The following is a 26,884-nucleotide window of genomic DNA, read 5'->3' as shown; positions in this document are numbered from 1 at the left end:
CGGACGCGCGCCCGCCCCCCGCGGCCGCGCCGCCTTGTACAGAGTAGACGGTAGACGCGCCGCCCGCTTCCCTTTTTATACGCTCGGACGAGCGGCCGACGGCCGGACGGACGGGCGCGCGCGGGCTCGGGCCAGCACCGGCTGCCTCTCACCCCAACGCTGTCCCCGCTGTGCGAGCCCGCGGCCGCGGGAGGCGCCGACCCCAATAAACGTGCGAGTCCTCCCCGCCTCGCCTCGCCTCTGTTCCCGCCCTGCGCCCCGAGCCCGCCAATGACGCGAGGCCAGGCCCGCAGCCGGCCAATGAGAGCGCGCCCCGCCCCCTGCAGCCGGCCAACGGGGGAAGAGCCGGCCAGGCAGGACCAGATGGCCCGGCCCAACAGGGGCCCCGAGGGGCCACACGGTGCGGGAAGGTTCCAGCAGCTCTCCTGCTGGGCAAGCCCGTGTCGGGGGAGCAGCGGGGAGAGACGGGCCGAGGCCGGCGAGGGTTCAGGAGGTTTTATTTGGGGGTGGAGGCGCCGGCCGCCTGCAGCACCTCGAGCGCCAGCGAGGCCGCTGCCGAGTCCGCGGGGGCCCTGCGGGAGGGGCGCCGTCAGCGGGGCCGCCACAGCTCAGAACCGGCCCGGGCCCCCCCCCCCCCCGGGCTCTGCCGCCACCCACCCCGTCCCCCCCCCCCCCCACGGCCGCCCCGCGCACCCCTCCGCCCCGGCCAGCCGGCCCAGGGCCTGCAGCAGGCCGCCCGCGCCCCGGACGCTGGCCGCGTGCTTCTCATTGGAGGTCACCTGCAAAGCACGAGGGCCGGGGGTCAGGTCAGGGCCACCCCCCCCCCCCCCCCCGCTCTGGGGAGGCTGCCGCCCCGAGGATCGGGCTGTGAGGCCCCAGGCCCATCTCAACGCGCGGTGTGAGAGCCCGCCTTGACGGCTACAAAGATGAGCGCGGACTCCACGAGCGGCGACAGCCAATGCCTCCCCCTCCCCACCACCCGCCCCGCCTCCACCCCTCCACATCCCTCCTGCACCCCGACCCGCCCGCCGCCATCCACGCGTCCGTCCCCCCTGGCGCGCGGGCCCGCGTGACACACGGTCCGCTCTGCAGGGTGCTGCCCGCGCCCCCCGCGGCTCACCATCCTGCGGAGGGTCCTCAGCAGCAGCTTCTGCTCCCGGGGCTCGCGCCTGGCGGTCAGCACGGCCGCCCAGCTGTCGAGGTGCTCGGGGGTCAGGCTGGCCGGCTGCGCCCCGCCGTACAGCTGCGCCAGCACCGACAGGCAGCGCGCCGCCGCGGCGAACACCTCGGGGTCCCCGCTGGGGAGCTGGGGGAGAGGGGCCGAGGGCACCGAATAGAAATGGGGGGTTGCATCCCGAGGATCGCGGTTCCAAGCCCGTGAACCACCAGCAAACCCGAAGCAGCGCTGAGGCTCAAGGGGTAGAGCGCCCGCCTGCGGCTGGAGAGCTGAGCGCCAGCGGGAGCCCCCGAGTTCAAGACAGGGCCGCAGCAAGAGTAGAAGCAGGTTTAAAACAGATGGCCATCTATAAACGCCCCCTGCACCAAGAAATCCATCCCCCCAGAAACGCAGCACCGACCAAATAAACGCACAAGACACGCCCTCCCGCCCCGACGCTGCCACGGAGCGTTGGCGAAGCCCAAGGCTCTGCTGGGAGATGTGCCCCTGGGGTTCCGGGGCCGGCTACGGTTTGGGGGTGCCCCGGCCGAGCTTACCAGCAGGATGAGGTGGCTGGTGAGGCCCGTGAGCGGCTTGCTGTGGACCAGAAGGTTCTCTGCGGCCTGCGTGGCCCCTCCAGAGCCTGACTTCTGGGCCTACAACACGTGGGAGACACATTTCATCTCTTGGGCTGGGGCTGGTGCTTGAACTCGGGGCCTGGGCATTGTTAACGGAGCCTCTTTGTGCTCAAGGCTGGTGCTCTACCACTTAAGCCACACCGTGACACTTGTGGTTTTTTGGTGGTTCCTTGGGACAGTCTTCTGGACGTTCCTGCCCGGGCTGGCTTTGAGCCGCCGTCCGCAGATCTCAGCCTCTGGGAGGTGGGATGGGCGAGCTCCGAGCACCCACCTGGAGCGCCTGGCGGACCACCCCGGACGCGTGCGTCAGCATGGCCTGCAGGATGTCCAACAGGGAGCAGAGCAGCGCCGTGGCCATCTCGTTGTTGCTTTTGCTCATCCCGTCCAGGTAGAGCGTGGCCGTGTGCGTGAACAGGCCACACACGCGGCTCACCAGCCCTGGGCGGTGGGGACGGAAACAGTCATAAATGACATGCCCAGAGACTCGGGAGGCTGAGATCGGGAGGATCGTGGTTCAAAGCCAGCCGAGGAAACCTAACGTACACTTGGCAAGCAAGCCGGAAAACCCAAGTGAACGTGAGAGATCCTGAGTTCAAGCCCAGCACTAGCACAAGGGAGGAGAGGAAGAGAGGGAGAAAAGGGGGGGAGGGAGGGGAGGGTCCCCAGCCTCTCCCAACACAGCTCCTGTGTTTTCTGTCAGTCCTGGGGTCTGAACTCTGGGCCTGGGCGCTGTCCCTCAGCTCTTCAGCTCAAGGCGGGCGCTCTACCACGTGAGCCACTTCCGGCTTTCTGGTGCTTCTTGGAGATCAGAGTCTCTCGGACTTTCCTGCTGGGGCTGGCTTTGAACTGTGATCCTCAGATCTCAGCTCCTGTAGTGACCATCATTACAGGCCTGAGCCTCTGGGACCCAGCGTGACAGTAATCCTAACACAGCTCTCACGGGGAGCCACGACACCCACCCAAGCCCTAGACCGGACTCGCTGAGTGACAGGGATGGCCATTCCCCGCCTCCGCCACGGGAGGGCGCCCCAGGCCCAGGACTCGCTGAGTGACAGGGATGGCCGTTCCCCGCCTCCGCCACGGGAGGGCGCCCCAGGCCCAGGCTGTCACGGTGCCAGGGCTTGTACATCCTCACGACTGCACCACAAACATGCCGCGCTTTCACGCTGTCACCGCAAGGGGGAGACCCAACTACAGGCTCGATTTGAGCGCCCTCTGCGCTGGGGCTGGGGCTCGAACTCTCGACCTGGGCGCTGTTCTGAGCTCTTTATTTTTGGGGGTGTGGGGGGGGGGGGTCAAGCCTGCTGCTCTCTCACGTGCGCCACAGCTCCATTCGCAGCTTTTGGATCAAAAATGGGAGTGCTGGATCATTGCTCCATGGGGTCTCATTTAGCACGCACGCACGCGCGCACACACACGCGCACGCACACACGCGCACGCACGCACACACGCGCACGCACGCACGCGCACGCACACACACGCGCACGCACACATGCACACGCATGCACGCACGCGCGGGCGCGCCACGGAGCCCGCGCTGCGGGCCGCCCTCACCGTGCTCGTACAGCAGGCTCATGGTGGAGTCCCGGCTGGCCACTAGGTTGCTGAGCAGCGCCACGACGCTCTGCGAGCTGCTGCCCGCCGCGCCCTCCCGCGGCTCCTGCAACACACGCGCCCGCGTCACCGCCGCGGGGAGCGCACGCCGTGCGTGCGTGCGTGCGTGCGTGCCCACCTGGGGCTTGAGCTCAGGGCCGGGGCCCTTGGTGGCTCACGGCTGGCGCTCTTCCGTGTGGAGCGCCCTTAGCGACCGCCCTCGGCCCGGCTGTGGGGGGAGAGCGCGAGCCCCCAGATGGACGCCCGGGCCCGCGCATGCGCGCGGCGGCCCGGCGCCCCGGAGGCCGAGCCGGGGGGATCGCGGCGCGAGGCCGGCCACGCTGGGAAGCCTGGGGCGCTGCGTCCCGAGGAAGCGGCCGAAAGCCCGAAGTGGAGCTGCGGCTCACGGGGTGCAGCGCCGGCCCGGAGAGGCGGCGGCTACGGGACGGTGGGCGCCCGGGCCCTGGGTTCAAGTCCCAATCCCAGTGCGGCCGCCTCCCCCAACCCAGCACCGCCCACCCGGGCCCGGCCGCTGGGAGGAGCGGCGCCCGCTCACCGGGATGAGGTCGAGGACGAGCGGCGGCAGCCTGCTCCGCGCCACCAGCCTGCGGGAACAACCCGCCAGCGTGAGCCGAGGCCTGAGCCCGGGGCCTGGGCGCTGTCCCTCAGCTCTTCAGCTCAAGGCTAGCACTCTACCACTTGAGTCACAGCGCCACTTCCGGCTTTTTTCTTTTTGCTTATGTGGTGCTGAGGAATCGAACCCGGGGCCTCAGGCATGCAAGGCCAGCGCTCTACCCCTGAGCCTCCCGCCCAGGCCTGTGCGATCAGCTCCGTGGCGCGTGGCGCTGCCGCGTGCGTCGCTGTGGGTGCGGGTGGCTCAGCCCGCCATCCCAGCGACCCCGGAGGCTGAGGCCTGAGGATCGCGGTTGGAGGCCAGCCCGGGCAGCAGCAAAGTTGGTGAGAGTCTCATCTCCAGTGAACCGCCGGAAAGCCCAGCAGTCACGCCGTGGCTCAAGCAGCTCAGGGGCAGCGCCCAGGCCGAGTTCAAAAAAAACCACCATCACCTTGCACGGGGTGCGCGGCTCGAGCGGCAGAGCGCCCGCCCAGAAAGCCCAGTTTCAGAGTTCAAATCGCAGGGGCGCCAGGGAACGCACCCACAACCCGGACGCCCCCCGGAGGTGGGGAGGGCCGCGGCGCGTGGCACCTGGTCAGGGTGGCGTTCTGCTCCGTCATGGCCACGAGGAGCTTCAGCGCGTACGCAGGGGCAGGGCCGGACTCCGTGAGGACCTGCGCGAACCTACAGCGACGCACACACCCGTGAGGAACCGTCCCACCGCCGCCCCCGCCGCGCTCCCGCCCGTCATCCTCGCGACTCAGGAGGCGGAGACCGGAGGACCGCGATTGGAGGCCAGACCGGGCAGGAAGGGCCATGAGACTCTTACGCTCAATAAACCACTCAGGAAGCCACAAGTGGTGCTGTGGCTCAGGGGGTAGAGCGCTCGCCTTGAGCTGAAGAGCTGAGGGACAGCACCCAGGCCCCGAGTTCAAATCCCAGAAAGGACAAAGTGTAAAAATCCCTAAGGACCCCTGACCCCGTCCTGCGGCCTCGGGGGCCGGCACTCACTGCGGGAGCAGCGTGTCTCGCACGAGGCTCAGGAGGGCGCCGTCCGACTCGGCCTGGGCCGCCTCGACCCCCGCGCCGGCCTCGGGGTTCACGAGCAGCGACGCAGCCTCCGACAGCAGCCGCAGGCTCACCAGCCGCCACTCCACTGCGAGGGGAGGAACGGGAAGGAAGCGGGCGCGCCTGCCATCCAGGCCGCTCAGGAGGCTGAGATCCGGAGGATCGCAGTTCAAGGCCAGCCTGAGAGACTCTCGTCCCCAAGGAACCACCAGAAAACTAGAAGTGGCGCTGTGGCTCCAGGGGTAGAGCGCTCGCCTTGAGTCAGGGCCCAGGGACAGCGCCCAGACTCTGAGTTCGAGCCCCACGAATGACACACAGAAAGGAAAACACGGAAAACCCCAATAATAAAGCAGAGCGCGGAGAGACGGGAGCGCGCAGCCGCCGCCGGCTTCCCCACACCCGCCTCACCGTTTTGACTTTGGAGCAGAGACACCAACGGAGGCAGGACGTAGCCGACGACCTGCAAGCAGCAACAGCGCGGGTTCGAGTCCCTGGTCAAGGGGAAGCCAGCGGCAAGCACCAAGACAGAACCAACCGTGCAGGAAAAGTGGGGGACCCAGGGCGCCCCCGGCGCGCCATCCCAGCGACTCAGGAGGCTGCGATCCGGAGGATGGCAGTTCCGAGCCAGGAAAGCCTATGAGACCCGCAACAACGAGCCACCAGAGAACCGGAAGTGGCGCTGTGGCTCAAGTGGTAGAGCGCTAGCCTTGAGCTGCAGAGCTGAGGACAGCGCCGGGGCCCAGAGTTCAGGCCCCATGACTGACTTTTATTCTGACGTTCCAGCCTCTATCCCCAGCTCGCCATCTTCCTGAGTGGCCGGGATTACAGGCATGCCTACCAGCGCCCGGGAGAAAGGGTCTGTCTGAAAGTCAGCTCCCAGGGGCGCCTCCGTGACCTTGCGGTTGGGATGGCCGCGGAACTGCCGCTCCCCGGGCGGCCGCTGGGGCTGGGTTCCCGCCCGTCCCACGCCAGCCTGGCGAGGCCGGGGTGGAGGCCGGGGCGGAGGCCGGGGTGGAGGCCGGGGCGGAGGCCGGGGTGGAGGCCAGGGGAGGCGGCGCGCCAGCGCCCCCTGGTGGGCAGAGCACTCGCGCACCATCACCAAACGCGGAGCAAGCACTCACGGTAGCGCGGTGCTGCTTCAGGAAGGCCGGGTACTGGATCACCGCTTCTAGAGTGCACAGGGCCATCTTGATGAACTCCGCTGCCGCCGCCGGCCCTGCACATGCACACACACAACCGAGCCTCATTCTCCACGCACCACCGCTTTTTGTCGGTCTTGGGCCTGAACTCTGGGCCTGGGCGCTGTCCCTCATCTCTTCAGCTCAAGGCTGGCGCTCTACCACTTGAGCCACAGCGCCACTTCCAGTTTCCTGAGTGGTTTTGATTGGAGGGTCTCACGTGTTTCCTGCCCGAGCTGGCCTCAAACCGCGATCCTCCACATGTCAGCCTCCAGAGTAGCCGGGATGACAGGCGCGAGCCGCCGGCACCCGGCTGTCACCTGCATGTTCTAAATGCCACCTGCTAATGGTGTCAGCCGCAGGCACCAGATTTGGGGGCAGCTGTACACCAGTGGCTCCCGCCTGTCACCCCAGCGACTCAGGAGGCTGAGATGTGAGGATCGCAGTTTGAAGCCAGCCTGGGCAGGGAAGTCTGTGAGACTCTATCTGCAATGAATCACCAGAAAACCGGAAGTGGCGCTGTGGCTCAAGTGGTAGCGCGCTCGCCTTGAGCTGAAGAGCTGAGGGACAGCACCCAGACCCAGAGTTCAAGCCCCACAACTGACAAAAGAAAAACCGTGGCGCACTCACCGACGGCGCTGTCGATGTTGGTTTCTCCGGAGTCGATCGACTTAATGTGACCCTGCAAAGCATGAAATCTTCAATAAGCGGCGGCGGCTGCACACCACAGCGCAGGGACAGTTCAGCCGTGGCGCGGTGTTTTCTCAGGCATAGGAAACATCACATCAAACTACCCGAGGGGCGCCGGCGGTTCCCGCCCGTTATCCCAGCGCCTCGGGAGGCTGAGATCTGGAGGACGGCGCGTTGAGGCCAGCCCGGGGAAGGAAAAGTCCCGGTCGGACTCTGGTCTCCACTGAAACCGCCAGACAACCGGAAGTGGCGCTGTGGTTCAAGGGGCAAGGGCACCAGCCCTGAACACGCAGCCGCTCGGGGCCGCGGCGCCGGGGCCGGGGAGCTCACGCCCCAGGACCGGCACGAAGAGAAAACGGGGACTCACCAGAAGCGTTCCGTAACTGAAGAGGAATTCCTCCGTGATAACTCGAGGCCGGAACACCTGGGGGGGGTAAGGGGGGGTTGCAGGGATGGACGTGCGAAAGCCAAGAACCACGGACGGACGCTGGGCTCAAGCGAGAGACCCGGCCGACCTGTTGAGCATGCTCAGTGCCGCTGCCCCGCCCCCCTCCTCCAGGGCTGGATTTCGGGGGGGGGGGGGGGTTGTCACCTGGGAAGTGACCAGGTACAGGGCCACGGGCATCATGGGAAGGCACAGCTTCAGCTGCCGGCCTTGGACCGTCGACGGGTGTTTGCGGCCGGACACGTTAGCCAGGGCCTGGAGGATGTCCCCTGCATGCACAGACACAGCGCCGACGGCCGGGCGCGGCGGCTCATGCCTGTAGTCCCGGCTACCTGCCGGGCTGAGATCTGGAGATCTGGGGGGGGGGGGGGGAGGCAGGAGTCGGGGAGGGGGAGGGGGCCTACCCAGAATGCCCGGCAGCTCCTGGGCGATGTGCTGGGTGAGCAGCTGCAGGCTTCGCGACAGGTGCTGGGCGCAGCTCTGCGGCTCGGGGCGCGGCGAGCTCCTCCTGCTGTCCCTCTCGATGTACATCACCAGCCTGCGGGCACACCGGAAGCTGTGGCGGCTCTGTGCATGCACAGGCCCGGCCTGGGGGGGGGGGGGGGCGCAGCACGCCGACCCCGTGCAGGCGCACCCGACAAAGCTCACGGGGCAGCCGGGGGCTCACACCCGTCCTCCCAGCGACTCGGGGAGCCCGAGATCCGGAGGATCGTGGTTCGAAGCCAGCCCCAGGCAGGAAAAGGCCAGGAGATTCTCATCTCCAAGGAACCCACCAGAAATCAGAAGTGGAGCCCTGGTTCTAGTGGCAGAGCACCAGCCTTGAGCTCAAAGAGGCTCGGGGGACAGCGCCCAGGTCCTGAGTTCGAGCCTTTCCAAGTATCTTTGGCTACTGATTGTGTGTGCACTGGCAATAACTCAGGGTTTGGGTCCTGGCGCTCTACCACTTGAGCCGCAGCGCCACTTCCAGTTTTCTGGTGGTTCACTGGAGATCAGAGTCTCACAGACTTTCCCGCCCAGGCGGGCCTCGAACCACGATCCTCCGGATCTCAGCCTCCCAAGTAGCTGGGATGACAGGCGGGAGCCGCAGCGCCCTGAGTTTCTTCAGGATTGTAAAAACCTTCTCCTGGCCACTCTGTCTTTTCCAGTTGCGCTCTCTTACACTGGGTCGCGCTCACAGCAGCCTCGTCTCTACACAGACTCTCTTACAGCTGGCTGTGGTTTGTTTTGGGGGGAGGCGGAGGGGGTGGTGGTTGTTGAATTAGGTGACTGTCCAAGCCGCCCGCGGTGGCGTTTGGCGTGCTAGCCGCAGACGACAGGCAGTAATTCCCACATGGCTAACCAATCATCCACACTACTTTCTTTTTGGAGAAGTTACAACAACAACAACAAAATCACCATCATCATCATCATCATTTTAAAAAAGCAACCCCATTTCCCGTAATCTCGCCCAGGCATCGGCTGAGAAGAACGTGTGTCACAAAACCAAATGGCAAAGAAGTCTATCCCCAGCCGGGCGTTCGGTAGCGCACGCCTGCAGTCCCAGCCAGTCAGGAGGCTGAGATTCTGAGACTTGCCATCCGACGCCGGCCCGGGCAGGAAAAGGCCCCCGTGAGACTCCTAACTCCGGTGAGCCAGCAAAAATGCCAGAAGCGGCGGTGTGTCTAGAGCAGGAGAGCGCCAGCCTTGCGGGGGGCTGGTCTCCCACTCGGTGTCCCCCCTCCCGCTCCCCTGACCCAGAGAACGAGCAGAAGGTGTGGGGGGGTTCCCAGCATGGCTCCCCGGCCTCACGGCCACCCGGAGCTCCCTGTGTGACGGCCGCGCTGCGCACTCCCCGGCCGGGCTCGGCCACGGACTCCCTGCGTCCCGGCCGAGGAGAGGCTCACCTTGCGTGGCAGCTGAGCAGCAGCATCTCGCGATTGTGGATCAGGATGTAGAGGAGCACCAGGAAGGCTTTGGCTCGGATGGGCGTGGAGGGGCTGTCCAGGAGCCGCATGACCGTGGACACGAAGTCCTGCGGGAGGCGTTGGAGAGCGCGGGTTCGGTGCTAAGCTAAGCGAGCCACGGCCACGGCCACCACCCCACAGACCATCATCATCATCATCATCATCCTACCATGACAGCACCCGACATCACACCCGCTACCTAATTTCCCTTTTTCAGTCGGCCGCGGGACTTGAACCCAGGGCCCGGGCGCTCTCCAGCTCAAGGCGAGTGTTTTACTGCTTTGAGCCACGGCGCCATGTCCATTTCCCATCGGAGAAAGGAAGTCTCACGACTTCGCTTCCCCTCATTGGCTTTGAACCTCGATCCTCCCCTGCTGAGTAGCCGGGATTACAGGCGTGCGCTACCCGGGCGGCTCCAGATGGTGACTGCGAGGGCGCTGGACGCACCTTTTCCTGGACGAGCCTCTGCAGGTGGAGGCCGCAGGACAGCATGGTGGCGAAGAGGGTGAGCAGGCACTGCTGCACCTTGCAGGCCGAGCAGGCCAAGGCGCCCATGACGGCCGGCAGCCCCACCTTCTCGATCACGTTCTGGAAGGCGGCGGGACACTGCCGGGTGATGCGACACAGGGCCTGCGGAGGAGGAGGAGCCACGGGGCACCCGTGAGACAGGCGGGGAAGCCCCGCCCCCTCCCGGGGCCCACGCCCATCACGCTCGTGCGCAGGAGGCTGAGATCCGGAGGATCGTGGTCTGCGAAGCCAAACCCTGGGGGCCAGAAAGTCTGCGGCGACTGTTCCTTCCCACAAACCACCAACACGAATAAGTAAAAGAGCCAGGAGTGCGGCTGTGGCGCGAATGGTAGCACCCAGCCTTGCAAGAAGCAAGCTTAGGGACCGCGCCCAGGCCCTGAGTTCGAGTCTCAGGACTGGCACAGAAAAAAAAAGACAGGCAAAGTACAGAATGAAGGGGAGCGGGCGAGTTCTATTTGCAAGGCCCAAGAAAGTCAGGCTGGACGTCACACCCCATGCGCGTCGCTGCCCATAACAACTTGTGAATAGCAAAAGAAGCAAAAACCAAATCCCCAGGACCTGGAAGAGAAATACGGGGCGGAGGTGGCTCAGAGGCAGAGGACGCAGGGCGGACGGGCCACACACAGGAGGCCAGGTCTCAATCAATCAGACCAGAAGGCCTCGTCTTCGTTCAACCCACCCGCGATTAGCTGCGCATGCATGTGCGTGCACAGCTTCCTGTCTGTCTGTCTGTCTCTGCACCCAGTCACTCAAATCCAGCGCGCTCGAGACAGCCTGTGACAAAGACTGCAAAAGCAGCTTTCTCCGAGCCGGGCAGTGGTGCGTAGCGCATGCCTGCCGCCCCAGCTACTCTCGGGGCTGAGATCTGAGGATGGGGGTTCCAAGCCAGCCTGGGCACGCCAAGTCTACCAGACTTCTCTCATGTGAACCGGGGGAAAACGACAAAACCCCCAAGGCAGAGGCATGGCGCTAGCCTTGAGCGGGGCTTGGCTTTGGACAGCGATCCTCGGGATTTCAGCCTCCTGAGTGGCGGGGATGACGGGCAGGAGCCAGCGGCGCCCGGCTCCATTTCCGACGCTTGGGAGCGGAGCGGCCCCCGGAGCGGGGGTCACAGGCAGGCGGGACGGGGCTGGAGCCGCCGGGCTTACCGAGATGGCGGTGAGGCGCAGCGCGTCCACGGTGGAATGGCGGAAGAGGAACCAGAGCGCGGGGCCCGCTTCGCTGGTGAGGAAGCCCTGGCCCTGCGGCGCGCCCGTGCTGCACACGTTCTCCAGCACCTTCGCCGCCATGTGGTTCACCACGCGCTCCTCCTGCAGACACAGCGCCGCTCAGCCGCGGGGAGAAGCCGGGCGGGCGACGCGGTACGGGGGGGGGGGGGGGGGGGGCCCCCCGCCGGGCCCCCGGGGGGGAGGGGGGGCTAAGGGAAAGATGGCTGCCCCGAGTTCAAGCCCCGGGACGCGCAGGAGAGAGAAAGAAAAAGAAAGATGGGCGGATGGGGGGACAGATGGACGGGTGGATGGACAGATGGACAGGCGGATGGACAGATGGACAGGCGAATGGACAGATGGATGGACAGGCGGATGGGTGGGTGGACAGGTGGATGGACGGGTGGATGGGCAGGTAGATGGACAGATGGACAGGCGGATGGACAGATGGACAGGCGAATGGACAGATGGATGGACAGGCGGATGGACAGATGGACAGGCGGGTGGACAGATGGACGGGCGAATGGATGGACAGATGGATGGGCAGGTGGATGGACAGATGGACAGGTGGATGGACAGATGGACGGGCGAATGGATGGACAGACGGGTGGATGGACAGATGGACGGGTAGATGGGTGGATGGACAGATGGATGGGTGGATGGACAGATGGATGGGTGGATGGATAGATGGATGGGTGGATGGACAGATGGACGGGTGGATGGACAGATGGACGGGTGGATGGACAGATGGATGGATGGGTGGGTGGATGACGGGTGGATGGACAGATGGATGGGTGGATGGATGGACAGATGGAGGGGCAGATGGACAGACGGGTGGATGGACAGATGGACAGGTAGATGGGTGGATGGACAGGTGGATGGACGGGTGGATGGGCAGGTAGATGGACAGATGGACAGGCGGATGGACAGATGGACAGGCGAATGGACAGATGGATGGACAGATGGACGGGTGAATGGATGGACAGATGGATGGGCAGGTGGATGGACAGATGGACAGGTGGATGGACAGATGGACGGGCGAATGGATGGACAGACGGATGGATGGACAGATGGATGGGTGGATGGACAGATGGACGGGTGGATGGACAGATGGACGGGTGGATGGACAGATGGATGGACGGGTGGGTGGATGACGGGTGGATGGACAGATGGAGGGGCAGATGGACAGACGGGTGGATGGACAGATGGACGGGTAGATGGGTGGATGGACAGATGGATGGGTGGATGGACAGATGGATGGGTGGATGGATAGACAGATGGACGGGTGGATGGATAGACGGATGGGTGGATGGACAGATGGACGGGTGGATAGATGGACAGATGGATGGGTGGATGGACGGGTGGATGGACAGATGGACAGGTGGATGGACAGATGGATGGGTAGATGGATGGACAGATGGATGGGTGGATGGACAGATGGACAGATGGACTAATGGACGGGTGGATGGATGGACAGACGGACAGGTGGATGGACAGGTAGATGGGTGGATGGACAGATGGATGGATGGGTGGACAGATGGACGGGTACATGGATGGACAGATGGACGGGCGGGTGGATGGACAGGTGGACAGATGGTCGGATGATGCCAACAGCATCCGTCCATCTCCAGCTAGCTCTACACAGAAGAATGGAAAGTGTCAGACTGAGGTGGGGATCGCTTGATCTGCACCCAGGCCCTGGGTTCGAGTCCCTGAAGCAGACACACACAATTCGCTTTTCCCCGGGCCATGTCAGCTTTAGCGATACGTTCGCAGGCAAAAACCACAGCCAACTTAAAAACACCGGCTACTCGGAAGGCCGAGTTCCAGAGGACGGCGGTTCGAAGCCAGCCCCGGCGGGAAAGTCCCTGAGCGTCTTTAGCTCCCAGGAACCACCAGAAAACCGGAAGTGTCGCCATATATATATGGCTCAAGTGGTACAGCGCCAGCCTTGAGCACACAGCAGCGCAGGACCGGCGCCCGGGCCCTGAGTTGGAGCCCCACTTTTATCTTTCCCCCAGGGCAGGTCCCTGGCTTGGTGGCTCAGGGCCCAGCGGGGGGGGGGGGGGGGGGGGGGTGTCTCACCCCTTCCCGCAGGCATCTCATGACCACGGTGTAGGTGGCGGAGGGCAGCGGCCAGCACTCCCGAGGGTGGTTCTTCTTCTCCTCCTGAGACCCAGCGGAGGGAGGAAGATGGCGAGGCGGGGGACAGCGGGCCCCGTCCGAGGAGGAAAGCAGAAACGAACAAAAGAAAGGAGCAGCTCCAGCCGGGCGCTGTGGCGCACGCCTGTAATCCCTGCTGCTCTTTGGCAGCACTGGGGGGAGGGAAGGAGGGCGCGCGAGCGTGCTTGCGGATGAGGGAGGGAGGGGGCACCTGTGCGTGTGGACGTGGGGGGGAGGGGGCGTGCGTGCGCGTGTCACCTGCGTGGCCACCAGATACAGGAGTTCGCCCAGGGTGGGCAGCAGGCACTGCTTCAATTTGCTGTTCCTGAAGTTCTCCCGGAGTAATTCCGTCAGCAGGGAAATGGCCTGAGAGACAGAGAGACAGACAGACAGACAGAGTTAGTTGAGATGCATGCCATGTTCCGTGGTTTCTATATTAGCGTCACATTCGTCTTCCTTGGGGGTTTTTGTTTTGTGCGTGTTTTGGTGCTGTGGAGACTGGAACTCAGGGCCTAGCGCTATGTGAGGCGGTTCACTCTGGATGGATCTCAGCCGGGCGCTGGTGGCCCACACCCGGCATCCCAGCTACCCGGGAGGCTGAGATCTGGAGGCTCGTGGTCCGAAGCCAGGCCGGGCCGGCAAAGTCCATGAGATTCTGATCTCCAATGAAACCGCCAGAACGCCGGAAGTGGCGCTGCGGTTCAAAGGAGTAGAGCGCTCGCCTTGAGCTGAAGAGCGCCCAGGCCCAGAGTTCAAGGCCCACAACCGACCAAAAAAAAAAAACAACAACAACACAACTATCCTAAAAAGGGAGGAGTGGGAACGAGGCGTCGGCGGCTCACGCCTGCCACCCTAGCTACTCAGGAGGCTGAGATCGAGAGGATCGCAGTTCAAAACCAGCCCAGGGCAGGAAAGTCCATGAGGCTTTTATCTCTAATTAAATACAAAAAAAAAAAAAACCAAAAACCAGAAGCGGTGCTGTGGCTCAAGTGGTAGAGCACCAGCCTTGAGGAAAAAAAAAGCTCAAGGACAGCGCCCAGGCCCTGAGTTCAAGCCACAGGTTAAAAAAAATAAAAACCAGCCCAAAAGAAGCAGCAATGACATACTGGGTGGGGAGGGGGCCCCTAAGAAATAACTTAAGAGAAATAACTTAGGAGCGGGCGTGATGACTGCACACGGTCACCTTAGCTTGCTGGGAGGTGGGTAGAGATTTCGAGGTGCACGGTGCGAATCCAGCCCCAGGCAAAAAAGCTCATGCGACACCTAGCGGCTGGCGCGGAGCGGTGCAGCCAGCTCCAGGCGGCACCCGAGCTACGCACGCGGAGAATCGCAGCGCCCCCGCCCGGCCAGACATCAAATCCCGTCTCCCAAGGAACACAGAAGCCACCCAGGGGCATGACTCAAGGGGCGGGCGCCTGCCTGCCTGCCCCGAGAGGACCGGGCCAGCCAGACCAGGGAATGCACGGACAGCACACCTCGACCACGGGCGCGTTGTCCTGCAGCTCGGTGGTGTGGGATGCCAGCAGGGCGATCGCGCGCGCCACCTTGGAGCGTCTGCGGGGAACACAGAACACGGGCTCGGCACGGCCGGCGGCGAGGCTGCCAGGGCGGCTCAGGGGCAGGGCGCTCGCCTAGCACGCAGGAAGCCCCGGGTTCGAGTCCTCAGCACCACACACACCGAAAAAGCCGCAAGTGGCGCGGCGGCTCAAATGGTGGAGCGCCAGCCTTGGGTGGACAGGAAGTCCTAAGTTCGAATCCCAGCTCTGGCACACACATACACACACGTTGGCCTATTTCACAACAAAGACGCACGTGAAGGACAATTTTGGAAGCTTCTAGAACTCCCCGCAATCTCAGACTTGAATTTAGAACACTCCGGATAATGACTTTTAACTCTTTTTTTTTAGAAAGCTTACAACCCAGCAGTCTCCAGACACGCCCCGAGTCGACAGTTACCACTGGTCCATAGTAGGTGCTCATTTAGGACGGCAGCTAACGGGCCCCCAGTGGAAATGCTTGCAGGACTTACACATCCCAGTTTGTGGCGATCCGCAGGTGTTGCACGAGCAGGTTGAACTAGGACACAAAGTTCAACACGGACGCTCAGTCCACCGCCCACCGCCCAGAAGAGGGACGGCTCAGTGACTCCCTCAGACTAAAGGGTAAATGGTTGCCCGTGGGGGGACCTGAGGGATTTCCACACCGGCTCCGGACCTACCAGGGGGGAATGCAGGAGCCGCGTGGCCACGGCCCTGTGAGACGCCACCGCGCACAAGTAGCACAGGAGGTTGAGCTTGGCCCGCGAGGCCGCCATGCTCTTCTCTGTGGAGTCGATCTGGGAGCAGGCCTGTTGCAGGAACTCGCCCCACTCCTGCTCCCTCAGACCCAGCAGCTTCTCGGCTGCCCTCGGGAGAAGCAGAGCTTTGAACTAGGGCTCGGGGAGGGGCGGGGTCCCAGCCCCCCTCAGAGCCCGGCGCTCGCCTCTCAGCCCAGTGACCCCGGAGGCTGAGATCTAGAGGATCGAGGTTCAAGGCCAGCCCCGAGCAGGGAAAGTGGTGACACTTTTAGCTCCAGGGAAGCATGCAGAACAAGCCGGGAGTGGAGCTGAGGCTCAAGTGGAAGAGCGCCAGCCTGGAGCCGCGAAGCAGCTCAAGGGATGGCGCCCAGGCCCTGAGTTCAAGCCCCACGACCGACACATACGCAAGAGAAACAGGAGGGACCAAAGGGAGAACTTCATCATGCCCGTCCCAACAGGAGGATTTCCAGGCAGGTTTGCCTGATGGGCCTGTTTAGAGAGGGCGCAGAGGGTTGACGAGGAGTTTTACGGTCCTACCGGAATGCGCGGGGAGATGCAGGATTTTGGGATCAAACTTGATCGGCGGCGGCTTCATTATCTGTGGTGCAGATAAGAAATACAAAATGTCAACTCAATTCTGCTCATCTGTCTCCTCATGTGTCCCCAGCGCCAGGTTACAGACAAAAGGGAACGCAAGAAGGGCCTGTCACAGCAAGAAAAGCAACTCAAACCCGGGATCTTTATGATTGCACGAGGCAGCGGGGCGCCGGTGGCTCGCGCCCGTCATCCCAGCTACTCAGGAGGCCGAGAGCTGAGGATCGCGGTTCCAAGCCAGCCCTGGGCAGGGAAGTCTGTGAGAGTCTCATCTCCCATGAGCCACCAGAAAACCGGAAGTGGCGCCCTATCTATCTGGTTCAAAGTGGGCAGAGTGCTCGCCTTGAGCCAAAGGAGCTCAGGGACAGCGCGCCCAGGCCCTGAGTTCGAGGCCCACGACTGACTGGGGGAAAAAAATTATAAATAAAACACCTCAGGTCTGAAGAACGGCAGCGTCTGTGCGTACCTTGGGATTGTCGATAATCGGGGTGACCACTAGGTCGGACTCCATATAGATGAGGTCCCGTATCTGCACCTCCAGCGCCTCCTGGCTCAGGGGTCCCTCTGTCCCCTGAAATACAAGCACAGGCCACGAGTCACACCAACAGAACCCTGGACTAACCGAAGCGGGGCATGCGTGGCTCACGCCTGCCACCCCAGCTACTCAGGAGGCTGAGATCCGAAGGATCATGGTTTGAAGCCAGCAGAGGCAGGAAAGTCCCCGTGAGACTCTTTCTCTCTGATGAACCACTCAAAAACCCGAAGTAGCGCTGTGGCTCAAGTGGTAGAGCGCCAGCCTGGAGCGCAAACAGCTCAGGGACAGCGCCCAGGCCCAGAGTTCAAGCCCCACGACCAAAACACAAAAAGAAACACTGGCAAAAATATGGACATACTACGCTGTCAACCCCTCGTAGGACCTTTTCAAACCCAGAAAGAAAAAAATAAAAATCACACTGAGGAAATGTTACCAAAGCCAAAAATCCACTGTGAGCACGCACTCACAATTCCACGACCTTCAGAGAAGGCGCAACAAAGGTCCTGCTACAACTTTTAATTTTATAATTATGAACAGTTTTTCCACACCCTGACTTGGGATTCTTTTTTTCTCAGGGCCTGGGCACTGTCCCTGAGCTTCAGGTTTTCTGGTGGTTCACTGGAGATCAGAGTCTCACAGACTTTTCCTGCCCGGGCTGGATTCGAATTGCGATCCTCAGATGTCAGTCTTCTGGGTAGCTGGGATTACAGGCGTGAGGGACGGCTCCCGGCTGCCTATTTCTTAGACCGACAAGTACTTCTGATAGCTCGCTCACCTCGACCAGAGGAGAGTTCTTCTGCGGTGAATCCGGGGTGAGGGCCTCATCAGGATGTAAAACCACAGTGCTGGTCCTCGGGGTTGGGCGAGAACTTGAAAACACACGCGAGCTGATTTAGCAGTGGGTTGAGATCTATTTAGCAGTTTAGATCAATTTAGAGGTTGATTTAGATCTATCGTAGGCCTTGAGCAGAAAAAAAAAAGCTCAGGGATGACACCCAGGCCCTGAGTTCAAGTCCTGGGACCAGCACAAATCGTTAATTATTAGGATATTCAAGAAAATCGGTCAGGGTATAATAACTATCTAGATTCTCATCCGAATGAAAAGTTCTCCACTCACTTCTGCGTATATAACCCTGTTGTTTTTGTTTTTGTGTGTGTGCTTTGAAGATAATTCCCTGGCTAGCTTACCTTATAGCCTTCCCTTACAATTTGCTATATGTGTTTTAAGTAGATACCTTACCATATTGGTTTTTTTTGTGTTTCTTTTGGTGGGTCGTGGGGCCTGAACTCTGGGCCTGGGCGCTGTCCCTCAGCTCTTCAGCTCAAGGCGAGCACCTACCACTTGAGCCACAGCGCCACTTCCGGTTTTCTAGTGGTTTATTCGAGATAAGAGTCTTACTGATTTTCTTGCCCGGGCTGGCTTTGAACCTCGATCCTCAGATCTCAGCCTCCTGAGTAGCTCGGATGACAGGCATGAGCCACTGGCCGCCCAGCTGACGATATTGGTTTTATTACTGTGTTTTTACACGAAGGCTTGTCCAGGCAGAGCAGATGTCAGAAAACACTTGAAAGGGAAATCTGATCTTTGCGCTTGGTGAGAATAAGTTATAAGGAAATATATTCCTGATTCCAGGGGCTTCTCTGCTACATTTTTTTTCAGTTTGCCACATCTTAGAAATACAGTCAAAATACAAAATCAAAGACAAAGGACTGGGGACCTGGCTCAAGCGGTCGAGCACCGGCCCAGCACGCACAAGGCCCCGAGTTCAAACCCCGACCCTGTCAAAGAAACAAAGACCGAACGGTCAACCGCCATCCACTCCCTCGGGGGTTTTGCAGTCACCATACCTGAGGAGAAACATGGCTTCGTTTAACTCGCCACCATCGGTGCTCTTGGGGCGTAGTTCCATTGGATTTTCTGTCGGAGGAAATGAGCATTCTGCAGCAGCAGAACGGAAAGATTTAAAAAATGAAGTGTTAACAAGGAAGACTTGAAGAATGAAATTCAGCCAGGCACCGGTGGCTCACGCCGGTCATCCCAGCAACTCAGGAGGCTGAGACCTGGAGGATCGAGGTTGGAGGCCAGCCCGGGGACAGGAAAGTCCGTATGACTCTGGATCTCCAATAAACCACTCAGAAAAAGCCCCAACGGGTGCTGTGACTCAAGTGGTAGAGTGCCAGCCTGGAGCAAAAGCAGCTCAGGGACAGCGCCCAGGCCCTGAGTTCAAACCCCAGAACTGACCCCAGAAGAATGAAAACTTAAACCATTTTTTAAAAAGCTTACCGAGTCTGAAAGAGCGACATGTCCACTGGCTGCTCCTCTGACCTTTCGCTTGGGCATTCAGAGGACTCTTCAAAAACTCCCTGGAATCCTGGAGCCCAGAATATTCCATGGCAGCTCTGCTACTACTACACAGGAGAAAGCCAAGGTGATCATGGTTGACACTGAAACTCTCTCTCCAGTTACAGATGCAAATGACAAAGTTGAACACACACACACACACACACACACACACAGAAATAAAGAGCTGGATGCCAATGGCTCATGCCTGTCATCCTTTCTACTCAGGAGGCTGAGATCGGAGGATCGCGATTGGAGGCCAGACCGGGCAGGAAAGGCCATGAGACTCTGATCTCCGATAAAGCACTAGAAAACTGGAAGTGGTGCTGCTGCTCAAGTGGTAGAGCGCTCGCCTTGAGCTGAAGAGCTGAGGGACAGCGCCCAGGCCCAGAGTTCAAGCCCCAAGACTGGCAAAACAAGTGAATTTAAAAAGGGAGAAAGCAAAATCAAGAATTCCAAAAAGTGTTCTAACTACATTCACGACGCCAGCTTGCATCAGACAAACCCCGGGTCCTCTTCAGCCATGAAAGCCCAGCAAAATCTCAGTCCCTGCTCTTCCCATCTCAGAGCGAAGGCCAGGCTCATACCCACCTGAGGCTCAGGTCTTCGAGGCCCGACTCCTGCTCATCCCTCAGCAACGCGTCCTTCCAGAACGGATGCTGCAGCAGCCCCGCCCACGTCAACCTGCGCAAAAGAGCATCAAAGGCAGCCCAGTGGGGTAGCGCACGCCTGTAATCCCAGCTCCTCACGAGGCTGAGATCTGAGGATCACGGTCTCGCTGTGGCTCAAGTGGTCGAGTGCTCCCCTTGAGCAAAAAGCAGCTCAGCGACAGCGACAGCGCCCAGGCCCTGAGTTCAAGCCCCAGGACTGGCAATCAATCAAATGGCCCCCATACCTTTTCTGAGGATCTTTCTGAAGTAACCCATCAAGCAAGTGAATAAAATCTGATGATGCTTTAGGAAGTGAAGAATCTATCAACAAATTTTTCAGAAAGAAGAAAAAAGGGATCAGATCGGTAAGTCAGGCATCGACCGTAGGACCCTCCAGAACACTGAGGGGCCGGGGCGCTGTCCCTGAGTCGCTGGGATGACAGGCGGGAGCCACCGGCACCCGACGGATGATTGTTTAACGCAGCATAAAATGTGGCAGAATTCAAGCCCCAAGACTGGTCAACCAAAACAAGAACAAAAACATCGAAAAACAAAAAAGGAGATAAATGAACTTATCTGCAGACCGTGAGCTCACCTTTCGGGATGGGTGGCAAGGGATCTTCGTACAAAATCTTCTCAATTAACTCTGAAGGGCTTTCTGAGGAGAACGGGGGCTTTCCTGAAATCATGGTAAGGGGCAAAATTAAATGGGTCAGCCGGGTGCCGGTGGCTCACACCTGTCAGCCCAGCTACTCAGGAGGCTGAAATCGGGAGGATCGCAGTTCGAGACCAGCCAGGGCACGGAAGTCCGCCCGACTCTTATCTCCAATGAACCACCAGAAAATGAAGCGGCGCTGTGGCTCAAGGGGTAGAACACCAGCCTTGAGCCGAACAGCTCAGTGACAGCGCCCAGGTCCTGAGTTCAAGCCCTGGGACTGACAAAAAAAAAAATACATTACTAATTGTCCTCATCCATCCTCTGGTTCACAGATGACAGACTCTCTGACCCAAGGATTTCCAGCTCCTTGATAAGAACTGCTACTAATTCTCCCTTGCTTTAGCTGGTGCTCAACCACTTGAGCCACGCCTCCAGCCCAGCTTTTTGCTGGTTATTTTGGAGAGGGGACTCTCACGATCCTTCGAACCGTGATCCTCTGATTCTCAGCCTCCTGAGTAGCAAAGGATGACGGAGGGGAGTCGCTAAGTGCCTCGTGAACCCTGTTTCTGTTTTCATTCTGTTGCCAACCTGGCTGATTTTGGGAGGGGATCAAAACGCATCACCTGAGAACATTTCGTACAGCAGGCAGCCCGCCGACCACAGGTCGCTGGCACGGGTGCAGTCCGTGCCCCTCACGATTTCCGGGGCTGCGTACATCAGAGACCCTAAAACCAAAACACACACGACGTCCTAGGCCTTTCCCTCTCCCTGGCACGCGCCCGGCCTGGCAGACTGGGGAGATGGCAACAGACATCAAGAAACAATGGACGTGTGCCCGGCACCAGAGGCTCATGCCTCTCATTCCCAGCTACTTCAGGAGGAGGCTGAGATGATCCGGAGGATCACAGTTCAAAGCCAGCCCGGGGAAGGGAAGTCTATGAGACTCTGATCTCCAAGGAACCACCAGAAAACTGGAGGTGGTGCTGTGGCTCAAGGGGTAGAGCGCTCACCTTGAGCGAAAGAGCTCAGGGACGGCACCTAGGCCCTGAGTTCAAATCTCACAACCAACGCCCCCTCCCCCCAAAAAAGGTGACGAACTCCTAGCTTCTCGGGGCCGCATACCCTTCACCCTGGCTTTCGTGTTTCTCTTGAGGGTGTTTTCCCCGCTGTCGCCGCTGCCTCCATCCTCGGCGGCCACCAGCGCGAAGAAGTCCTCTAGGCTTTCCCCTTCCACTTTGGCCAAGCAGAAATTGCTAAACTTCAGCGTGCCGGGACCTTCCAGAAGAATCTGTGCAGATTAAAATAAATCAAGAACACATGCACCTCCATGTTTATTGCAGCACTGTTCACAATAACCAGAGTATGGAAACAACCCAGATGTCCCACCACAGATGAATGCATCAAAAAACTGTGGTATCTATACACAATGGAATATTGTGCAGCCATTAGAAAGGACAAAATAATGGCATTTGCAGGGAGATGGATGGAGCTAGAAGGAATCATGTTGAGCGAGGTAAGCCAAGAGCAAAGAGACAAACGGCATATGGTCTCCCTGATAAGTGGATGCTAAATCCAAAATGTTAAGTGATACGACAAAATTAACAGGACTTAAGAAACAAAGAACTCCCACTCATCTGGTCGAACCACTACTAAATATCTCCATGCTGCTGATCACATGTATGGTGTATAACATGTGAACACTGTTATATATTACAGACTGTGGTAGACAATTTGCTCCAGGAAAGCTAGAATAAACTTGTGACTTTAAATGAGCATCATTATTCCATAATACTGTGAAATTCGGGAAATTATGTAATCGCTTAATCACAAAAAAAAAAAAAATCTCAGGGAAGGTAGGGAGGGAGGGAGGGGATGGTAGGGGGAAAACAATGGAGGGGGTAACAATGCTCAATAGGAAGTGTACTCATTACCTCACTCATGTAACTGCAAGCCTCTGTATAGTATCTTTACAATAAAAAATTTTAAAAAAATAAAAAAATAAAAAGCTCAGGGGCAGTGCCCAGCCTCGAGTTCAAGACCTCCAAAAAAATAAAAATAAAATAAAGAAATCAAGAAACTAAATCGAACAGCCTGGATGCCCCACCAGAGATAAGCAGGCCCCAAAACCATGTGGTACCTCCACACAATGGAATACTACACAGCCGTTATAAAGGCAAGATGCTGTCACCGAGAGACAAACGGCACCACGCTCGCTTTCCTGTGTGGCAAGCAGTCAAATGGACTTCAGGAACTGGACCCAAGAGGCTTTTTTCTTTGTGGTTGTTTTCTTTGGGAGGGTGAGGGGGGCACAGAAATGGAGGGACGGAGGGTGAACAAAGGCAGCCGTGGTCCTCACTGGACACGGAGTAGAAAATGATCTCTACGCCTTGTGGGTGGGAACGGGAGGGAAAAACTGGGGGTGAGGGAGGGAAGGAAGCATGGGGGGGGGACACGGTCCACAAAGAAATGCGCTCGTGACCTGCCTGATCTGACTGTCACCCCTGTGTGCAGCACCTTTAGGAGAACAGTAATTTTTTAAGTAAATAAATCGGTACAATTTCAGAGCTAGAGGCTGGTAGCTCACTCCTGTAATCCAGGCTACTGTAACTATGATCTCAGCAGTTAGGAAATGAAAAAAATCAGCGGATCACCTTCCCTGGAGAAATGTCACAGAACACGATGCCCAGAGTGTGGAGATAGTGTAATCCGGCGATCACGTCAGCGCCAAATGCTCGCACAACATCTTCTGGAAGGTTCTCGTCCTGGGCAATAACTGTCTCTAAGGATCCGCCTGCAAGGCATTGAGTAAAAGTCATTTCCATAACCTACCAATCTCATCTTAAAAGGAAGAAGCGAAGCCAGGTGCCATGGCTCACGCCTGTAATCCCAGCTACTCAAAGAAGCTGAGCCCTGAGGCTCACAGTTCAAAGGCAGCCGGGCAGAAAAGCCCATGAGACTCTTATCTCCAAGGATTCATCAAAAAAAGCCAGAAGTGGAGCTGTGGCTCAAGTGGTAAAGTGCTCACATTGAGCTGAAGAGCTGAGGGACTGCGCCCAGGGCCAGAGTTCAAGCCCCACGACTGACCAAAACAAAAAACTAACAAACAAAAAACACCATTTAATGATCCTTATTATTGAGTGCATAACATAAAAGCATGCAAACTTACCTCTTTATTGCTGGACCTAGAGTTTGAACTCAGGACCTGGGGGGCACTGTTCCCTGCGCTTTTTTTTTTGCTTAAGGCTGGTGCTCTACCACTTGAACCACAGCTCCCTTCCAGCTATTTTTTTTTGAAGTTTATTGGAGATATAGGGTCTCACAGACTTTTCCTGCCCAGGCTCAGATCTCAGCCTCCTCAGTAGCTAGGATGACAGGTGTGAGCCACCAGTACCAGGTTCCATTCCCCCCCCCTCCCCCCATCATACTGCTAAAAAATAAAAGGTTTTCATGCTCATCTTTCCCTGGGTATGCATCACAGCAAGCGGTGCAAAGACACTGCTGTAACCCAGAGTGGCCACCAGGTGGCAGCATGGGACAGTTCAACTTTGCTCACGCACTCCTCTTGCCCACAAAATAATAAATAATAATAAAAAATCACTATAAAAAGTAGGGTGCATGAGGCTCTGCCTTAATACTTTTTGGGAGGGGGTAGGTACTGGGATTTGAACTCACGGCCTCACACTCTTGTTTAGCTTTTTTGCTCAAGGCTGGCGCTCCACCACTTGAACCACACCACCCTTTCCAGTTTGTGGCAAGTTAATCTGAAGAGTCTCTCGGATTTATCTGCCCAGACAGGCATGGAAACACGATCCTCAGATCTCAGCCTCCTGAGTAGCTGGGATGACAGGGGTGCGCTACTACGCCAGCCTCCCGTTCTTTTACATCTGTTCTCGAAGCCACAAGCGCCAGTGGCTTTCACCCATGAAAAGCGACACAAGGGTTACCGGCCTGCCCGGTGAATACTCTGGATTGTGGTACAATAGATTCGTGTGTGTACATTCGAGGCAGTTCTCGAGAGATCTGGTGGCCAGGCTTACCCGTGCAGAGCTCCACCACGAGCCACAGGTGATTGCTGGTCTCGTACCATTCGTGAAAAGTCACGATATTCTTGTGCTTAATTTCATACGTGAGACGGACCTGCCGGGAAAGGGGGAGGGGAAAAAAAGTTCTTGAACTCTTGCACGTAAAAACCACTTCAGTGGGCGATCAGGAGATAGACTGAAAAAAAGATGTAATTTATTTTCAGACATTAAGAAAGGCTGGCCACAGGGAAATGAGGCTAACGATGTCTGATCTTCATGCCTATTAGGATGGCTACTCAGGAGGCTGAGATCTGAGGAGCCTAGTTCAAAGCCAGCCTGGGCAGGAAAGTCGGGGAGACTCTGTCCTCCAATGAGCCACCAGAAAACCAGAAATGGAGCTGTGGCTCAAAGTGGTACAGCACTAATCTTGAGCACAAAAGCTCAGGGACACTGCCAAATCCCTGTGTTCAAGCCCCAACAGAAAAATAAAATTAAAAAATCCCAGGCTGGGGCTGGGAAGGTGGCTCAGTGGTAGAGCGCTTGCCTTGAATGCCAGAGGCCCTGGGTTCGATTCCTCAGCACCACATAAGCAAAAAAAAAGAAAAAAAGCTGGAAGTGGCGCTGTGGCTCAAGTGGTAGAGCACTAGCCTTGAGCTGAAGAGCTGAGGGACAGTGCCCAGGCCGAGTTCAGGCCCCACGACCGACCCAAAAAAAAAAAAAAAAAAATCCCAGGCTGGGCACCAGTGGTTCACGCCTGTCATCCTAGCTACCTGGAACGCTAAGATCTGAGGATCTCAATTCAAAGCCAGCCCGAGCAGGAATGTCTGTGAGACTCTTTTCTCTCCAATGAACCACAAGAAAACCAGAAATGGAGCTGTGGCTCAAAGTGGTAGAACGCTCGCCTTGAGCACAAAAGCTCAGAGACAATGCCAAAGCCCTGAGTTCAAACCCCAGGACCAACAAAAAAAAAAAAAATTTTTAAAAATCCCCAGGACTTTCTTGTCCCAGCTGGCTTCAAACCACAACGCTCAGCTCTCAGCCTCCTAAGTTTAGCTAGGATGACAGAAGTGAGTGTCCAGTGCTCAGTTTATAACTTACTTTTTTTTCCTCTCATTTTACTTTGTTGATGGTTCTGGGTATCAAACCCAGGGCTTTGGGCTCTACCACTGAGTTACATACCCAGCCTTTGGTTTATTGAGACGGGCTCTAAGTATATATCCTTGAACTTGACATCCTGCCACCTCCCAAGTGCTAGGATTACAGGCGTCTGCTATCATACTTGGCATTTGGCTACTTTCTCCTCTGACCAGAGCACTGTCTCTTCCCAGCGTGGATGGACGCGCCGCACACTCACCCAGTTGGTGATTTCCGGTCTCTTGCACTTTTCAGCACACAGGATGGCCACAAAGTTGATCGTCCCCTTCCGCCGCCCTTTGTAGACCACGGTGTTGGTTCCTCTGCCAATCTCCTCGTAGAGAATGAAGTTTTCCATCTCTCGGCTGACTCCTCACATGGGGTAAGAATACATCTTTAGCTCCTAAAAGGCAAACAGAAAAGACACTGATAAAACTAGCTGGGGGAAGGATGCATTCACTTAATGGGTGCATGAATATGTACATATGCAAATTCATCAATTCCATGTATAAGATTCTTAGGTACAATTTACTAGCAAACTGCCACAAACAGAGGTGTGGCTCAAGCCACAGAGCACCAAGCCTTGAGTGGAGTTAAAAAAAAAACTAGGGGACAGCGCCTGGGCCCTGAGTTCAAACCCTGTACAGACACGTGTGCACAGACCAAAAAACAACTGTCACTTTGTCCCTGGAAACTGAACTCAAACACAGAAAACTGCCCACAATGAACCTAATAAACACCCTACAGTCAGCACCCACCACCCAAGGAACCCCAGAATCTACCGCCACCCCCCAAATGGTCACCTACCTGACTCTCCCTTCTCCCCTCCTCACATTTCTCTGCAACTCTTCTACCCAAAGTATGCTGTTCCTGGCAGCGTCGTTTTCCCCCTGCTTTGCAAGAGAACAGTGCTGTGTGTTGAGCCTCTGGGTTTTTCTTCCTCTTCTTATTTTTGTCTGCTTAGGCTCCTTCAAATTCACTTTAAAAAGCATCAGGAACGCCCCCCCCCCCCAGGTGAGAGCTAATTCACTGCAAGTGCATCTCACACGCGTGTGTGTGCACACGCAAAAGCAAAGGTGACTGCAATTAACTGGAAGATTCCCAACTCATTCCCCGCCTTCATGGAAGCTTCCAGAGTGCCAACACCTGTTATTTAACAAATGCAAACCCTGAGGCACGTGCAGGCCAGTGGATTCCCCACTGAGCAGATCCAAGGCTGGGGTTGCAGGGTGCCCCAAGTTTATTCCCCCCATACCCCTCCCCCCCACCTCTCTCTATGCCCCCCCACACACACCCACACCTCTCTCCACACACCCCCTATACCCCCACTCCCCACACCCCTCTCCCCGCCCCCCCACCCCCCACATCCCTCTCCAGCCCCCCCACACCCCTCCTCAGACCCCACACCCCTCACCACACCCCACACCCCTCACC

At 58.4% G+C, this 26,884-nt stretch overlaps 1 protein-coding gene across 1 annotated transcript; it reads right to left on the bottom strand.

The window, feature by feature from the left end:
- Positions 1–496: 496 nt before the first annotated feature.
- On the bottom strand, positions 497–26,420 carry Ulk4 (unc-51 like kinase 4). Its single transcript, XM_042699458.1, has 37 exons — positions 26,258–26,420; positions 25,671–25,853; positions 24,332–24,431; positions 22,946–23,085; positions 21,417–21,582; positions 20,918–21,019; positions 20,232–20,315; positions 19,882–19,957; positions 19,578–19,670; positions 18,930–19,054; positions 18,494–18,563; positions 17,421–17,514; positions 16,577–16,681; positions 16,054–16,114; positions 15,439–15,620; positions 15,250–15,296; positions 14,696–14,774; positions 13,479–13,586; positions 13,143–13,226; positions 11,001–11,162; positions 9,772–9,954; positions 9,265–9,392; positions 7,786–7,919; positions 7,529–7,650; positions 7,304–7,360; positions 6,877–6,928; positions 6,190–6,284; positions 5,477–5,528; positions 5,012–5,156; positions 4,592–4,684; positions 3,944–3,992; positions 3,349–3,454; positions 2,066–2,232; positions 1,714–1,812; positions 1,121–1,306; positions 694–779; positions 497–572 (listed from the first exon to the last, which is right to left on the bottom strand). Exons 2-37 carry the CDS (start codon positions 25,806–25,808, stop codon positions 497–499), a joined length of 3,846 nt encoding a protein of 1,281 aa, XP_042555392.1. The 5' UTR covers positions 25,809–25,853; positions 26,258–26,420.
- Between the last annotated feature and the right edge of the window lie 464 nt (positions 26,421–26,884).

The sequence above is a fragment of the Dipodomys spectabilis genome, unplaced genomic scaffold (assembly GCF_019054845.1).
Source record: "Dipodomys spectabilis isolate Male_0828 unplaced genomic scaffold, ASM1905484v1 ptg000251l, whole genome shotgun sequence".
NCBI lineage: Eukaryota > Metazoa > Chordata > Mammalia > Rodentia > Heteromyidae > Dipodomys > Dipodomys spectabilis.
The sequence above is the reverse complement of the archived record's forward strand: the minus strand, read 5'-3'. Positions and strand labels throughout refer to the sequence as shown.

What these genes read in the sequence shown, in the direction of transcription:
- Ulk4 (XM_042699458.1), bottom strand. Translation starts at nt 25,808, where the DNA reads ATGGAAAACTTCATTCTCTACGAGGAGATTGGCAGAGGAACCAACACC. An exon ending in CAACATCGACAGCGCCGTCG is followed by an intron (nt 6,285 to 6,876) that starts GTGAGTGCGCCA and finishes GTGCATGTGCAG; the next exon opens with GGCCGGCGGCGGCAGCGGAG. An exon ending in TCTGCTCCAAAGTCAAAACG is followed by an intron (nt 5,157 to 5,476) that starts GTGAGGCGGGTG and finishes CTCCCCTCGCAG; the next exon opens with TGGAGTGGCGGCTGGTGAGC.